This window comes from Lytechinus pictus, chromosome 9 (assembly GCF_037042905.1).
Source record: "Lytechinus pictus isolate F3 Inbred chromosome 9, Lp3.0, whole genome shotgun sequence".
In the NCBI taxonomy this organism is placed as follows: Eukaryota; Metazoa; Echinodermata; class Echinoidea; order Temnopleuroida; family Toxopneustidae; genus Lytechinus; species Lytechinus pictus.
The window spans coordinates 21,099,721-21,118,099 of record NC_087253.1 but is presented as its reverse complement, the minus strand read 5'-3'; the positions used below and the strand labels follow the sequence as shown (position 1 = coordinate 21,118,099).

Below are 18,379 nucleotides of genomic sequence, written 5' to 3'. Positions count from 1 at the left end.
CGAGATCATGCTGTGGCGCGGCAGATCAACAAGCGTAGAGCTGTATCAGGTATAAGATAGCGCAATTTTTGGCGACCAAATTCAAGCCAAATTTAAAGCCTTTTTTGATAATTTTTTGCAGCAAATTTGTAAAGAAAAAAAAAGATAGGTAAAAGTTTACAAAACATTGAAAATTCAAAAAACGAAGGAAAAGTTGCCATATTACAGAATACAAGTGCTTTCCTTTTAATCCATTGGTGACAAAATTGTATTTTCACAAACAAAACAATGGCAACAATGTTTATAATTTCTAAAACTTTACATCCAGATCCGCTTTGAATCGTGACCAATATTAGATTCAAATTTCAAAATTTGTGGATTGCAACATATGAATTCAAATAATTGATAAAGGTTATTCCTTTACAAGTATTTGACTGGTTACTGTCAATCTGCGTGTTTATAAATCCTTGAAATTTAGAATGTAATAGTTATAATTGACAACGGGCGGCATGTTCGGGGTTGAGGGGGCCTATTCGCATGTATCCAGAGAGGACTATATTTTGATGATGGCCTTTCCAAAGTTTTCCCCCGTGAAAAGTTGCATGAAAGCCTTGGGGGTATTCTGAAATCCATTGGTGACGTGTTCTTGGTACTTGAGTTTACCCTAAGAAAATAAAGAAATCATTGAAAAAAAAAGGAATAGAAGAAATAAAGGTCAGAGAAACAATATTGGAAGTCAACTTCTCAATAAGCATCGACTACAGTATTCAAGATTTATTTTCACTTGATAAATTTTAATTTTCTTCTTCAGTAAATAAAATTATGAAGATTAACACAAACGGAAAAATCATGCAATATAATATGTAAAACAGTAAATAGTAGATATATTGGAAATTAAAAGAAATCGGGAGTCAACATGAAGCAGAGCTCGTGGAGAGATAACCCCTGATTTACGAACACATACAAATATTCGTATAATAACACATGATCCTTAGTAAAAAACAAGGAAAGTTAAAGCATATGGAAGCTGTAGGGGATTGTAGTGATCAGGGAAATCATGATCACATTGCTGAAACTCTTGATTATAACACATAATATCTCATGCACATAATGATGACAAATAGCTAATGAAGTGATCAAATAGTGAATTAATTTGACACACTAAATAATATATACTAGGCAAGTGTTCTTCAACTAGACATACAGAACTTGACAATTGATTCGAAAAGTTTGTCATCATAAAATTCAGTTCAAATAACCTCGTTTTGATCATATCAGTTTTGTGAGGAAGGTTTGGACTGAATAGTGTTCCACAGTGCACCCCACGCTGTGTTCACATTGTGAAACAGTGTGAAATTATCGTCACACTGTTGAATTTCAGCATTTCGGTATGAATGACATTTTTACAATGACTACAATGTGTACACACTGTGAACAATGAACCCGCAATTTATCGAATTATCCACAGTCATGTGTGAAATTATCTTTATATACACTGTTAAAATTGAGAATTTCAACGGTGTGGAACACAATGTGAAATCAATGTGAAAACACTGTGGACATTCACACTGTAGAAGTGTCCACAGTGTGCACTGCGTATCTTCACACTAGAATTCGAGCAAATTCACAGTGTGTATCACATGTTCACACCGTCCACTATGTAAGCTGCACACTGTGAACATTCACACTGTAGCACAATGCAGAGGTGTCCAATGTGGAATAGTCTTAACTCTCTTAAATTCAAGCACTTTAACAGTGCAAATCGCATTTCCACCTTACATGGTCATCTGCGTTAATACATTGTGAATGCTCACAATGTAGAGGTATCCACAGTGTGGAATTTTCCTTACACTGTTCAATATGCAGTATTTATCAGTGTGAGTCCCAACTTCACATATTCCACTATGTGAACACACTGTGTGGGATTGTTCTTACACTGCTACAATGAACACTAGTGTGACACATTGTGATCACACTGTGTCATACCGTGTTAACACAGTGTTTTTTAATTGACATTGCGACTTCTGCGTGTTGAATACATACATACAGTGTGAAATTTTCTTCACACTCTTTCATTTGCATTTTTTTGTCAGTGTGAGACCTAATTTCACACAATGCACTATGTGAACACACTGCGTGGAATTATTTTAAGACTTTACACCGAACACACTGTGACACATTTTGAACACACTGTGTCATACCGTGTCACACTGTGTCACGTATACATCGTTCATGTAATGGCAATTTCTACATGTTGAATACAAACCTGTTGGATCCACTCCATCATGTCTTTCAGGGCTTCTGGGAACCTCTCCTTATAATCATACACCATCAAACCGTGCATTGATAAACGTTGCCGATTTATCGCTGGTTGGACAATACTCGCTACGAAGATTTAAAAAAACAGTGGTTATTACTCTCTAAATATGTGTAAACGTTTCCGATTTAATGCTGGTTGAACAATACTTGCTATGAACACAAATAGTGGTTGTTACTCTCAACATAAAGGTAAACGTTTCCGATTTATCGCTGGTTGGACAATACTCGCTACGAAGATAAAAAAACAGTGGTTATTACTCTCTAAATCTATGTAAACGTTTCCGATTTAATGCTGGTTGAACAATTCTTGCTATGAACACAAATAGTGGTTGTTACTCTCAAAATGTAGGTAAACATTTTTATTTGCCGATTTATCTCTGGTTGGACAATACTCGCTACGAAGATAAAAAAAAACAGTGGTTATTACTCTCTAAATATGTGTAAACGTTTCCGATTTAATGCTGGTTGAACAATACTTGCTATGAACACAAATAGTGGTTGTTACTCTCAGAATAAAGGTAAACGTTGCCGATTTATCGCTGGTTGGACAATACTCGCTACGAAGATTTAAAAAAAAACACGGTGGTTATTACTCTCTAAATATGTGTAAACGTTGTCGATTTAATGCTGGTTGAACAATACTTGCTATGAACGCAAATAGTGGTTGTTACTCTCAACATAAAGGTAAACGTTGCCGATTTATCGCTGGTTGGACAATACTCGCTACGAAGATTAAAAAAAACAGTGGTCTAAATATGTGTAAACATTTCCGATTTAATGCTGGTTGAACAATACTTGCTATGAACACAAATAGTGGTTGTTACTCTCAGAATAAAGGTAAACGTTGCCGATTTATCGCTGGTTGGACAATACTCGCTATATACGAAGATTTAAAAAAAAAACAGTGGTTATTACTCTCTAAATATGTGTAAACGTTTCCGATTTAATGCTGGCTGAACAATACTTGCTATGAACACAAATAGTGGTTGTTACTCTCAAAATATAGGTAAACGTTGCCGATTTATCTCTGGTTGGACAATACTCGCTACGAAGATTAAAAAAAACAGTGGTTATTACTCTCTAAATATGTGTAAACGTTTCCGATTTAATGCTGGTTGAACAATACTTGCTATTAACACAAATAGTGGTTGTTACTCTCAAAATATAGGTAAACGTTGCCGATTTATCTCTGGTTGGACAATACTCGCTACGAAGATTTAAAAAAAAAACAGTGATTATTACTCTCTAAATATAGGTAAACGTTGTCGATTTAATGCTGGTTGAACAATACATGCTATATAAGAACACAAATAGTGGTTGTTACTCTCTAAATATAGGTAAACGTTGCCGATTTCTTGTTGGTTCGACAATACATGCTGCGAAAATAAATAAAGTGGTCATTACTCTTGAAATATGTATAAACGTTGCCAATTTAATGCTGGTTGTACAATAGTTGCAACAAAGATAAAATTAGCTGTTGTTACTCGTGTCAATAGGGGTTTCACTAAAATCAAGCGCTACAGTCGCACCGACTAAATTAACACAAAAAAGGACCGATGGAATGCTATTGGAAATAATGTAATAACTTTGATCGGTCTAGAGTCGGTTTCGTTGGTGTAACTGTACAAGCCAGGTGGGTGTTTCATAAAGCTGTTCGTAAGTTAAGAGCGACTTTAAGAACGACTGGTGATACTTTCTTGTGGTAAATGGTATAATTATTGGCGATGGTTTGGCACATAAGAAAGGTTCACCAGTCGTTCTTAAAGTCGCTCTTAACTTACGAACAGCTTTATGAAACGGCACCCGGATCATATGAGTTCTACTGGATTTGCATGTATCATACCGTACTAAATTGTTCTTTTGAAATGTTAAAAGTTGAATTAAGACCTATCACAAGTTCTAGTCCATATTCCTATAACAGTGTATAAGATTAACCTATAATCAGGTAATTCAGGTGCGGATCCAGGATTTCATTAGGGGGGCACAGAGAAACGTTCCACTTTTATACCCCAAAAACGATATCCTTATTAAACTAGAACACTCGTAATTATGTACCTCTAGTTTCCCCTAGATTGCCCGAACCGCAAGTCTGAAAATTTATGCATGGCAAATAAAATTGAAATTCTTTTTAATTGTTGTAAATGTTCATATCATACCTTTTGGGCGGACCTTGTCGTTGTAAGCGCTAATAGACCCACATACACATACTCGCCCTCTAACATTCATGTTGTATAACACAGTACTCGAAAACTCCCCACCAACCTGCAAAGACAATGTAAACGCGTGACATTTCATTAAAACCTAAACAAATTATTTACAAAGAGGAAAAATGAGGCAGTTGATAACAGAACATGTAACATGTTTTTAAATAACAATATAGCCTAAAAAGAATTAACAAATTATTACTGCAACATAAATGACGTTGTGATAAGCCCCCAAATTGTAGAATGCCACCATGAATAAAAGTTAAGGGGTGGGAAAACGGCAGATCAGGAAAATTAGAAGATGAAGTGGGGATTAGAAATTTGGTGATGATGAAGGCAATGAAGAGGGAGGCGGCGATGTCGATGATAATGGTTGTGATTATGATGGTGAGATGGTGGAGGGGGTGATAATGATGGATACCTCCACAGTGCTGTGTGTTCACTGTGTGTTCAAAGTATGTTCACATAGTGGGCTAGATAAAGATGTGATTCAGACTGTCAGATTACACATAGCTCACAATGTGAAGATAATTTCATACTGTGGACAGCTCTACAGTATGGGTGCATGACTGGGTGTTCGCAGTGTTTTCACATAAGGGACACCTCCACAGTGTGAAAGTTCACAGTGCGTCCACATAGAGGTCACTGCATCGGTGAAGACGGTGATTCACACTGTTCAAATGCTTATAGGTTTAACCGTGTTGAAGATGATTTCCAATTGTGTTTCACACATTAAGATAAACTGTGGGACATATGAACACACTGAGTGTAAACACAATGTGAACACACTGTGGGACACACTGAATAGACTATGGGACATACCGTGAATACACTTTGGGACACAATGTATGACAGACTTTATACACATCGTGAACACACTGTGTACACGCTGGAACACACTGAGAATACAATTTGAACACACTGTGAACACACTGAACACACTGAGAATACTGTGAATACACTTTGGGAACAATGTGTGACACACTGTGTACACGCTGAGAATAAACTGTGAACACACTGTGAACGCACTGTAAACACACTGTGAACACACTGTAAACACACTGTGAACACACTGAATGCACTGTGAACACGTGTGAACACAGTGTATTCAGTGTGTTGGACACACTGTGGAACACTGTCCATTCTAGCAGATATATTACTTACATTATCAAAGTAACAATCGATGCCATTGGGGGCCGCTTCTTTGAGATTCTTGTCCAGGTCTCCCATTGTCTTATAGTTAATTGCTACATCATATCCTAACTCCTTTAGGTATTGGACCTTCTTATCAGACCCGGCGAAACCAATCACTCTACATCCCTAGGAAATAAAATCAATATATCGAACATCTATGATTTCATAAAAGAAAGCCTGTGTTAATCAAGAAGCATGTCAAATTTTAACATTATTTCTATTTGCATACACACTTTCCCATCACATGTCTTATCTTTGTCATGCTTTTTAACTATATTTTTAGGGGGAAGGGTCAAGATTTTTCCTTCCGGATGAGTAAGTAGTTGTTCAGTATTTATTTTCAAAAAAAGGTCGTGTCGCTCGGTTTATTACAGGAATAGGAGGCACGGCGGCCCCAAAGCAAGTATTGCTTTAATTCCTTTTTAATAGGGATAGGGTATGATTACAGAACAATCATTCTCTGAGATGAATCATCCCTTTTCACATGAACATATTCTTTATATCATTTTCTTTCCACCCCTTCACTCTTTTTATTTCCCCCTCTATTATCTCTTTTAACACTTGAAAAAGTATTAGAGGGGACAGTCTCACCCTTGTGGGACCACCCTATCTTAAGGAACTGTCACATCCTGACGCTAATGCAGACGTTTGCATGGCAAGCCGTTTTAACCCATTGACTACTTTTTCAAAAAAATACATTTTAAAATTTCCCTTAGACAACCCGGTTCCAGCAGGAATAGAAATAATCATATTTCTTGATAATGAAACTTTCAATTATTCATGCAAAGAATTCAAATTTATTATATATACTATTATTATTATTATTATTAATCAAGAAAAGGCGTCTTGATATAAATATCCAACTCCTTGATGTCAATGAGAACTGAATTATTATATCAGGAAATTAATTTTTGAAGGTCAGATTCAATGATAAAAGGTCTGGCTAAAATGTCCACGTGTGAAAGCCCTTTTACCTTTATTTTGGCTATCTGTCCCACGACGGCACCCACTGCTCCAGCGGCTCCACTGACCACCGCAGTTTCGCCTGATTTAGGACGACAGCTGTCTAGGAACCCAAAGTAGGCCGTTTTTCTACAATAAACAAATAAAAACAAACGAAAAAAAGAAGAAATCGATTCAAGCCATGTTCTCATACAGGTTTACACTGTCATAAGGCACACTCTTAAAAATGTTGGGCAACATACGGTCCACACAACAATTGGTTAAAACTTTATCCAATTCTGGGTAGTTTTACACCAATACTGTGTAGTTTTCACCCAAAGCACACATTATTGGTGTAAAACTACCCAGAATTGGATAAAGTTTTAACCAATTGTTGTGTGGACCGTATGTTGCCCAACATTTTTAAGAGTGCAATGAGAGTAGATAACAAGGAAAAAATGTAGAGAGTAGTAAAAAAAAAATGAACACGAAGACCGGCTGCATCAAGCAACCAGTATGCTTTGTTCCCGTGAGGGGCAATCTTGGCCAGCGTGTCTTTTGCCTATTTGATAAACAGGTTATATGATTATGATTACTGCACAAAATGCGAGAAATGTTTAAAGAAACAATTAATATTGGCCAATGAAGCAGGCATATATCAAAAGTTAATGAATTATAGATAAAAGATGAAGAAAAAAAAACGAAAAGGAAATAATTTTTGTTTTTCAATTTTAGTTAAAAAGAAAACGTCATCGTATGAGATTTGTCCAGTAAGTGTGTGCGATTACGTACCCAGGCATACCTAACACACCGAGTGCAAGTGATTTTGGCCAATCCGGTGACGTGAATGACGGTATCGGTGTGACGTCACTTCCTTTTGCGACGGAATGTGTTGTCCATCCACTTTGTGCCTGGACCAAGGAACCGACAGCGATATTCTTATCCCGACTCGCCAGAACCCTGTTCAGGAGAGAGGGAGGGAGAGACAGAGAGAGCACGCTTACTAATACGTGTAATCATTTTACACTAACCACGAATCACTATTATCATGATTATTTTATATATCAAACACACTATGACCCGTATCCTGAAGTCGGGTTTAACTTAATCTCAGGTTTAAAGTTCTGGTTTAAATATGGATAGCCAATTGTTACATAAGTCACTAACAGTAGAGATATCATATTTCAGATCATTTGGCTCTCAAGTCACTCATAATTGTCTAGAAAGTTTTAAAAGATGATTGTCTTCACCATCGATGAATCAGGAAAGAGCACAGTAAACATAAGAATCACACAGCTTAATAAAATTTTTGACACTTTTGGCTTTCCATAATTTTAGCACAGAGTTAGACCATGGTCTAAGTAAAACCTGACTTCAGAATACGGGCCTATGAATCTTGGATTACGATTGGCTTAAAGTGTATCACGTCACGTGGATGATTAAAGTATGGCTTGTCATTGCAACCACCCTATATCAATATTCTCTCCTTGGTGCACACAATGATTATAAAACAGATCTCTGCAATCCCAGTTGGAAAGAACACAGAATCACATAGTGTATTCAGAGTTTGTTCAGATTGTGTTCACATTGTGGAATTTGTATAAAGATGTATTTCACACTGTTAAAATGCTCAAATCTAGCAGCGTGACTGCAATTTCATACTGTGGACATCTATCATGTGTGAGTTTTTACTGTTCACAGTGTGTTAACACAGGGCACTGTGTAGAGATGTGATTCACACCAGAAATCTTACTAATGTGAAGATGTTTTCACATTGTGAACACATACATAAAAAGTTGTTGTTTACTGTTCACACAGTGTGTTCATAGGGTGTATTATATGGTGAGATGTGTTTCACGCTGTTAAAATGTTTAGATCTAGCAGTGTGAAGGTAATTCCATAGTGAGGACACTTCTACAGCATTATGAGTGTTCACGGTGTGCACACAGTGTGGACGTTGTGAATGTGTGATTCAAATGCTCAGGTTTAACAGCGTGAATAGTACTTTACACTCTATAAACCTTTAAAGTGCGAGTGTACACTGTCCACAGTGTGTTCACATAGTCGACTATGACAAGATGTAATTCGCACTGTTGAAATGCTCAAATTTTACAGTATTAGGATAACCTCACGCTGTCGACACATATATACAGTATGGGTGTCCACAGTCTGTTTACACAGTGGACTATGTGAACATGCGATTCAAACTTTTAAAATGTTCACACTGAGGATAGTTCTACACTGTGGACATTTCTCCAGTGTGATTGTTCGCAGTGTGTTCACTTACATTGGACTATGTAATTCACAATGTTAATATGCTAAAAATGTTAACCATGTGTGTTCCACACTTTTCCACACGTTTGAATACACTGTGCATGTAAGACACAGTGTCCTTTCCATCCTGAACATGGCACGAATTTAAAGGACAAGTCTACCCCACCAAAAAGTTTTATGAAATTTTCAGTGTTATGCTAGTTTGATTTTTCTCTACTTATTCAAATCAACATTTTTCTGGGGTGGACTTGACCTTTAACAGTATCTTACTTGGCCACTTGTTCTCCAACCATCAGCTCGCCTTCCTGGATCCCCCATACTCTAAAAAAAACAAGACAAAGAAAACGAAAAGGTTATGATGTCGAGGGGGGAGTTTGTTTATTGAAATATTCAAGCTGTAAATAGTCAACCATCTTGACTATGTTGAAATAAAGCGCCCGTACTGTGTAATTTCACGAACTAGATATACTCATGAAATTCTTCTCTTTTTTTCTTTCTTTCTTTTAAATACAAAATGAAAGAGCTACTAATGTTACAAGCTAGGTCTTTTCTTGATTTGAAGTTTCCCAGAATGAAATATAATCACTATAACTTATGTGACTCAATTGGAAAATTCTTCATTGTCGAACACAGAAAATTGTGTTTGAAATGTCTTCTATAACCTGATGTATCTAATCTCCTCATAAAATTGAATAGAAGCATGATCTGCTCTTTGTAAATATACATAAAATTATTGTTTTACTTTGCATATAACCTCGAAGTTACGAATATGACACCTGTCTTAGTCTATTTGTTTTACACTATTTTGTTACCAGATTATCATAACCGTCACCACTCGACCTTCGCCCAATATGGATTTATTGCAGACTCATTCTTCTATAATTTCTGTCTGGTCTATAACCCCATATGGTCTAATCCTACTTCGTGTTCAATCAGTTCGTCTACTAACCATTTATCTTATAGCAAAAATAGTGAATTCAACGTTTTAATGTAGGCTATAGACCTACACCCATTTTATCGGGGGGGGGGGGGGGGTTGATAGAAATTATTTTCAATCAATTCCAAAGTTTAGTTGCAACTTCACAATTTATAGATGAATTTAACTAAAGCATATCGACTCATTTGTGTTGGTGTGAGAAGTTGATCAACAATCAATTATAAATTTGCAATTAATCTAAAGACCTGCACTCTTAAAATAGTTGAGCAAAAAGCCCAAACGTTTAACCAAGCCTGGGCAACATACTATCAACACAACTATTGGTTAAAATCTAATAATTGGGTAAAAAATTGCTCAATTGGATAATAATTGCCCAGAATATAAATATATATATATATATATATATAAATGAAGGTCCTGCGTCGGTTGTGGTAGTATAAAGCAAAATACAAGATGAATAAAAGAACCGTAGAGAGAAAAGTTGATAAAATTTTCGCCCATAGGGCTTCATCAGGAAATCAAATATATATATATATCTTACCAACATACATTACCCAACGCAGTGGACAGTATTTTGCCAAACATTTTAAGTGTGTGTGATGGATGTTAGGTCCTGACATTGTCTTGTAATCTATCGCAAATTTCCCGCCATGCCCCATAATATTCACATGTTCTAAAATCATGGTTAGATGAACTATTCATGGAGCTCCGTTAAAAATAGAAAATAGGGGCGGTGCAAGGAAGTTTATATAGGGGAAAGGGGCAAGGTGGCCGAAAAGTGACGTCATACTTTTTCTCTATTAAAATATAGAGATGTATAATAAGAAACATATATATAACGCTTAATACAATATTTGTAAGCTCTGCAGACTCATATATTACCCCGGTTTAGCACGGCTACTCTGATCAAGTGCTCGAGCATTCAATTAGGAATGTCTTTCTACTAGTAAACATTTACTACACCTGGGTGGAGAGTTTATGTATTATGTAGACATCATAGTGATACACAGACTAGACCTTTATTTTTTATACTCTTCTTGCTTCCCTTTTCTCCCCTATCCGGCTTTTCTCCATCCCCCCCCCCACAAGTATATACTTGAAAAATCACCAAGGATGGTTGCCCCCCGCCCGTGGCGCCACCCCTGATTGTAAGTGTGTATATGAAACAGAATAGACGGATACATAGGCCTATACGGATACACTTCAATCAAAATGTTCTTAAAATAGAAACTTATGACGAAAAAGAAAACAGAACCAGGGATTTCACCTCATATAGGGATCGACTGTGAGATAAACGGCTTCCAGCAACACCTCTGCAAAATTAATGATTAAAAGGAAAATTAAAATTCGATTATAATAAAAATGCATGTCAAGTAATCAAACGAAGACCTATTCTTTCCCCTGTAGGCATATTCATGTTAAATGTCATAAAGACCTATTCATGCATTTCTTAATCAAATTGAAAATAACTGATAAAAGGTCGTAAGTTATTTATCTAAAAAAAAAAGGTTACGTATATAGGTGTATGGTTGTCACTCATTAAAGGAGTTTAAAGACCACTACAATTATTACAAATGAAAATCATAAATTTAATTGTAGGTTCTTTCTTTCTTTTCTGTTTTATTCAATCATTCCAAATCATGTAACCAATGCAATCAATCTTACAAAAAAGAAAGATCATTCCTACCTCCATCTTGGGGAGCGGGAACCTGAATAGATTCTATGCGAAAATTTGTCTCCGTAACATCACCATCAAAAGCTTGGGCGAGCACAATGCGTTTTCCCGCTGTAGCAGCCATTTGACCATCCACCGTAAACTGGCTATCCGACACTGTTGCTTGATCTTGACCTCCTATAGCACGTTATGTGTAATTTATAGGTCTGAAGAACGTGTGGGAAAACTGGAGCAAACTACACCGAAGGTTTCAGTATTTATCCCGACAAGTGAATAGTCAAAGTCAGAGATTTAAAAGTCGTAGTACAAATTCATATGTGATAATCCGACTCAGACGGGACTCAGAATGGCGTGAAAACCGAGTGGGAGGGGTCGATAGGGGCACATATGTCACAGACGTGTCTCCCTCACTATAAAAAAGAAGAATCCTTTCATTTCTTGTAAACTGGTTAGGTCTTCCACTCCTTTTCAAAATCCATGTCTCTTTCGTGAGATGCGCTCCCACTTTTCAGTCAAGTAATTAGGCCTATACCTGTTTATTCACTGGCCTACCCCTGAGGAGCCTACCCCCTCTTTTAATGCAATCCAGTATCTACCCGGACTATAGGCCAGCCGGCATCCCCCTCCATGAGCTCTCTTGTGTTTGAACTTGATGTATCAAAGTTCAACGACATATTAAACGAATATGCTTCGTGTTATGAGTTCTAGGTCACGGGTGATATTGACTCTGGTCTGTTTACAACTAAATGAAGGCGGAAATTTAACCTTTATTTTCTATATCGTACCGGAATCATGATCAGCATTGAGCTACCTATTAAATAGATGGAGGAGGGGGGAGGGGCCTCTGGTCACCCTCCATAAAAGGTTCCTCAACCAAGAATTAAAAAGAATAATAAAATTGAAAGAAAGTAAAGGAAATGAGTGAAATGTCAAATCATCATATTCTGAAAATTATCTGAAAATCTATCACGAAATCAAATTTCGATTTTAGAGAGGATAATTGTTTGAAAATCCCATAACCACTGTAATCAGACTGAGTATTAAAACAAAGACTTCGCAATTTTATCTTCATAAATTAAAAATGCAAAGTCTTTGATTTGATAGTCTGGCGTTGGTCCCAGGGGCGGATCCAGGATTTTCCAAAGGGGGAGGCAAATTTTTCGGAGGAAAATTTTGACAAGCCAAAAAAAAGGGGTTTCAACCAATTTCAAAAGAGGGGGGACACCTCTGTTTAAATGGCATTTCTACATTAAACAAAAAATAATTTTGCTTCTCAAGATCCGCGCCTGGTTGGTCCAAAATTCTTGCCTCAAACATTCTTCAGAAAAACAAAATATTGTCTCCTTTTACTCTCCTTTACTTATGTTCTCTCTCTCCCTCTAACCCTCTATCTCCCTCGGCTTTTCTTTCATTTTCGTGGACCGGGGTGGCGGAAACGCATGGGGGTAGTTGCCTCATTGAGTAGCCAGGCCTATGATAGATTTAGAAAATATGGAATCTACTTTTTTATTATTATATTTTAGCTTTGGAGTGCAATCTTGACCTTTGTCTCTCGGATGTAAACTTGACCATTAAATCTAAACTGGTGATATACACCCATTGTCTCGTTAGGGGGGATCTATCGGTCTCGAGTAGGTTTCGGCTATATGTTACTGAGGAATTATAGTACTCCTAATTATGGCTTATTAAGGCATGAAGAGCAAGTTTTTTTTTTTCACCGAGCCTAGTCAACTGCAGATTGTAAAAGAATATCATGTGATTCTCACTGAAAATAAATGATATTTGCACGACTGGACACAGGCTCATTAAATCTAAATGCAATTTGTTCTTGTGGACAACGTAATTGTGGTATGTAAATTCGAGTATTTGTTTTCATCAATATTGCATTGATTCATATAGTTGTCAAATTTCTATGGTAACATCAAACCATTTTCAATTTATTATAATGATTATTTCCAGTTATCATGTTGTAGTATTGTTTTGTTTGACTTCCTGATGATTATTATTGACATCGTACAAATAACTGAGCAGATTCGTAATATTCTTGATACATTTCATTTTCAATCATCAATTTATCAACTTAAAATCAAGTTGAGGAGACAATAAGAAAGGTAAAGAGCTTTAGTCTACAACCTGTCTTCAGGGCACATGTATATTACTGAAAGAACGTATGATTAAATGATCATAAACAGTATAGTATAACACGATTATAATTTAAAAAAAACAATTAACATAGAATGTAAAGAAATATAAACCTAGATATAAATATAAATCTAAGTTAATAAACCTGTTATGTCCGATGTTCTAGTATTGTTTAAGGGGGTATTTGACTTGTAGGACTTTTGGTTAACTTAAAGATGGACTGGATTTGATGATATATCACCACCGGTTAGACAACCATTGGTAATCTTCTAAAATAATAATATGATAATAATAATGTGTAAACGAAATACGATAAGTGTCATATAAATCATATAGTCAGCTTATTCATAATGATATTATCAGGAGGCGCATCATCTTCGTATTCCTTATTATTACTTTCATTATTACCATTATTATCATCACCATCATCATCATCAGCAGCAGCAGCAGCAGCAGTAGTAGTAGTAGAAGTAGTAGTATTAGTAGTAGTTGTTGTTGTAGTAGTAGTAGTAGAATTAGTAGCAGTAGTAGTAGTTGTAGTAGTGGTAGTAGTAGTAGTGGTAGTAGTAGTAGTAGTATAAAAAGTAGTAGTAGTTGTTGTTGTTATAGTAGTAGTAGTAGTAGTAGTAGTAGTAGTATTAGTAGTATTAGTAGGAGTATAGTAGTAGTAGTAGTAGTAGTAGGAGTAGTAGCAGTAGTAGTAGTAGTAGTAGTATTAGTAGTAGTAGTAGTAGTAGCAGTAGTAGTAGTAGAAGTAGTAGTAATAATAGTGATATTAGAAGTAGTAGTGGTAGTAGTAGTAGTAGTAGTAGTAGTAGTAGTAGTAGTAGTAGTAGTAGTAATAGTTGTAGTAGTGGTGGTAGTAGTGGTAGTAGTAGTAGTAGTGTAAGTAGTAGTAGTAGTAGTAGTAGTAGTAGTAGTAGTAGTAGTAGTAGTAGTAGTAGTAGTAGTAGTAATAATAGCAGTAGTAGTAGTAGTAGTAGTAGAAGTAGTAGTAGTAGTAGTAGTTGAAGTAGTCAATATGCAAAACATATTTCAGCCCGGAAATCGAACTTTCATTATTTTGTTTGATTTACAAATTGATTTTAAAAAAGTGCTCTGTAAAATATTATCTTTTATAGTCTAATTCAGCCATTCTCAATTACTTTTGTGGAAGCTCCAAATTTCTTGTTCAGAATCTGGACTGCTCCACTATCCAACAAAAAAATATTGTGGTGTGGGGGTCGGAATGCAGGATGTTCTAAATCAACAGAAGATATAAAAATGCCAACATACTACACAATTTATTTAAAAAAATGATAAGTGACTTGCTCAAATTAATTGTTTATGTTTCTGTATTGTTCTTGATGAGGTTCATGTTTGAAAAGCACACCGGGTATGGTGATTAGTGGTAGAGCGTCAGTCTCATGAAGGGGGAGGCGTGGGTTCGATCCCCAACAGAGTCTTACAGAAAAAAAAATATATAGGAATGGAATCATCTGCCTTCTTGCTTGGCGCTCAGCATTTAGATTGGAGAAGGGTAGTAATAACATACATGGAAATGCAGGGCCCGCTGCAGTTCCCTAACCAAAATGGCTACCCTGAGTAAATAAAACGTAATTATGATTATTAAAAGCACTGTTCACAAATCTATCTTCACACAAGTGGCGCACCGAATTTAGAATCCCTAAATATTAACATTTTCTGCTTGCGCTCGCAAATTTTGATTTGTCAGGTACCTATTATTTTCCTGTATTCCATAAAGTTCTATCAAAACGTATCAGCTAGCGCTGCACGCTTGCATTTTTGAATCTGGTGAGTTATGTTAATATTCTATAACAAACTACTTAAAATCCCAATTTCATGACGGTTTATCTAAAATTTCGGCTCGAGATTTGCACTCGCATTGATTGTTGAAAATATAATAAGTCATGCATCTTCCTAATTACAAAAATGCTTAAAATGTCCAGATTTCAGGCCATAATATTAACAGATTTCGCGCTCTCATTAGGCTTATTAGCTTAATAAATAAGATACTAATTTGATAATGAAATTGTTCCTTTGTTCAGAATGGAATATCGACGAGTTTCATCTCGCGCTTAGGAGGAAAAATTATGTCATTATGTTTTTAGAATGTCCCGGTCGTATGTCAAAACTTAAAGTAATAATAATGAAACATATCAGCTCTTTTCGAACTGTGATCCAAAACCAACTCACAATTTTCCTACAAAGTGCTTGGAATACAGAGCTTATATATTGACCCTTGTTCAGATCGGAATATCAAATATTTTAAGCTCGCGCTTCGCGCTCGCTTTGTTGATTTTCATGATAAAAAGGTACTTAGAATGCCCAGATTCTAGGTCGAAATCTGAAACGCGCGCATGTTTATTCAGATAGACAGCTTGTTCTCTATATAAATCATAATCCAGTTTCAGATCACAATATCGTCACGATCATATTTTGACCTTGAGCTTGTTTCATACACATGACACGATAATATTTTGAAGAAAATTGATGATGTAGTTTTGGAGATTTTGGGAATAAGAAAAAGATGGAAAAATAGAAATAAAGAATAAATAAAAAAGAAAATTCGTACGATTTAAGTAGTTAATCTGTCAATTGACAGATTACCTAATAATATGTCTCTGTAACCTCTCATAAATGTTTCAGGACGAACAAGAAATTCCATTCAGTCAACCAATATGGCATCCGCAAACGACTACACGATAACTCGGGAAGAAGCCCTGTCTTTCCTGCAAGATGTCTTGAACCTTGAGTCCGCACTACCAAAGCTCAAGACAGATAAGATCGCCTTCCTCAACGAATTCATCAAGGCATTCTCTCACCACGTCCCTTACCAGACTGTCAAAGCTCTTTCAACTCCTCCGGATGCTCGGAGTTTACCAACATCAGCCGACATCAAGAAGAGTGTCACTTCTAAAGAAGGAGGGCTCTGCTATCAACTCAACATTTTCGCTTGGATGCTGCTTTGCGCTCTAGAATTCGAAGCCCAGCTCGTATCTGGCGACATTCTCGTCTACAGAGACATACACGTCGTTGTGATCATTGAAAATATCATTAAGCAAGGTTCTCGGCACATTTTTGATATCGGGATGGGTTATCCTATACTTCGCTTGGTCCCGCTTGATTTCGAGCACCAATCGCCCGTGTATATCGATTCCGACACACGATATCGATTCGTTCGTCTAGGTCACGTGATCATTTTTCAGCTATGCAAAGAAACCCACCAATCAGAAGCGGTCTCTCACCGTGAATACATCCAAGATGGCTGGATTTCATTCGTCCGCATTCACGTCAACCAATCAGTTCCCGTGTCTCATTTTGACAACAGGATGACGAAGGTCTTCACGGAGGTAGATCCGGATCTTTATTTCCTCACCAGCTTGCGTTGCCTGGCCTTCCCCAATGGTCGGCTCGTGTGCATCAAAGATGTCAAACTGTTGCTAGAGGACGAAGACCGGCAGGTACAGGTCACGCGGTTCCGGTCACGTGATGAGGTTCTGGATGCTTTTTCCCGCCATTTTCCCCAGTTTCCCAGTGACATGGTGAATGGTGCCATGGATAATGTGAATATCCAGTTCAATAGCAATTAAATTCTAATCGAAAATATCTTCATCAAGTCATCGATTACATTTATTCCACTACATTCTCGTCACGTGACCGGAAGCGCGAAAAAATGAATGATTGGCAAATCATTAATTAAAAATTATGATCGGTTGACAGACTAGACCAATTATTCAATTTTTCCGGGTTTCCGGTTGCATTTTGAGATTCTGAATACCTGTTCTCCTTATTTTTGTCAGTGTCCTATGTGACATGCTAATTACATAAATTAATAAAAACGGGTAATGTAAATTTCCAGTTCAATAGGACAATTGTAATTGAAAATGTATTCAATTTTACCGGTCGTTAATTGTGAACGTAGACCAAATTAAACTGATGGGTCAAATATCACAATTCATTTGTTTAAAAGTCTTACAATCATAGGGCTAAATTACCCTTAAAATTCATCACAACCGACTGGCAAATGTATAACTTTATATTTTTCTAATAGGCCCGAGGTACATAAAGTTGAGAACAGGCCTGTATCGATATATAATCGATCTTTATGCAATCCTCAAATATTGACCCCCCCCCCCTTTATTTTGGCCAAATTAATTTCAAACTCGTATACTCACCTTAACAATATGTTATGTCTTTACTGCAATTGTTTTTTTTTTAATAATTTTATTTTCTTGGTTGTAGTGAGCTTATGTTTGCGTTTAATCATGCAAATATAGGCCTACAAAATCGATTGTAAAACAATAAATATGATAACGGTAAATTGCAAGCCCAGTTGGTGTTCACAGTGTGTTCATACAACGAACTACGTAGAGGTATAATGCGCAATGTACAAATGCCTAAAATTGAAAATATCAAGGTGATCTCACATTGTATGCACTTCTACGGTGTTTGTGTGCACAGTGTATCATATGTGATTTACACATGGACACAGTGTCAGTGTCCACAGTGTGTACACGTTAATGTAGAGTGTGATGATGTGATTCACACTTCCAAAATACTCAAGCATGTCAAGTGTAACAATGTAAAGAATATTTCACACATAACAAGGCCGGGCACCCCTGCAGTGTGAGTATACACTATCTTTACGTAATGGACTGTGTCAAGATGATTTCAAATTATTTTCCACACTGTGAACACGATATGAACACA

The 18,379-nt window shown here is 36.5% G+C and overlaps 2 protein-coding genes across 2 annotated transcripts; one reads left to right on the top strand and one right to left on the bottom strand.

The window, feature by feature from the left end:
- On the bottom strand, window positions 1-12,160 carry LOC129268676 (prostaglandin reductase 1-like). The gene is made up of 9 exons (XM_064104343.1): window positions 11,537-12,160; window positions 11,117-11,162; window positions 9,183-9,233; window positions 7,431-7,598; window positions 6,671-6,788; window positions 5,667-5,822; window positions 4,455-4,560; window positions 2,246-2,364; window positions 1-643 (listed from the first exon to the last, which is right to left on the bottom strand). The coding sequence occupies exons 1-9, from the start codon at window positions 11,646-11,648 to the stop codon at window positions 533-535; spliced, it is 987 nt and encodes a 328-aa protein (XP_063960413.1). The 5' UTR covers window positions 11,649-12,160; the 3' UTR covers window positions 1-532.
- A 4,187-nt stretch (window positions 12,161-16,347) lies between these two features.
- LOC129268677 (uncharacterized) lies at window positions 16,348-17,259 on the top strand. Its single transcript, XM_064104398.1, has one exon. The coding sequence runs from the start codon at window positions 16,348-16,350 to the stop codon at window positions 17,257-17,259; it is 912 nt and encodes a 303-aa protein (XP_063960468.1).
- The last annotated feature ends 1,120 nt before the right edge of the window (window positions 17,260-18,379 follow it).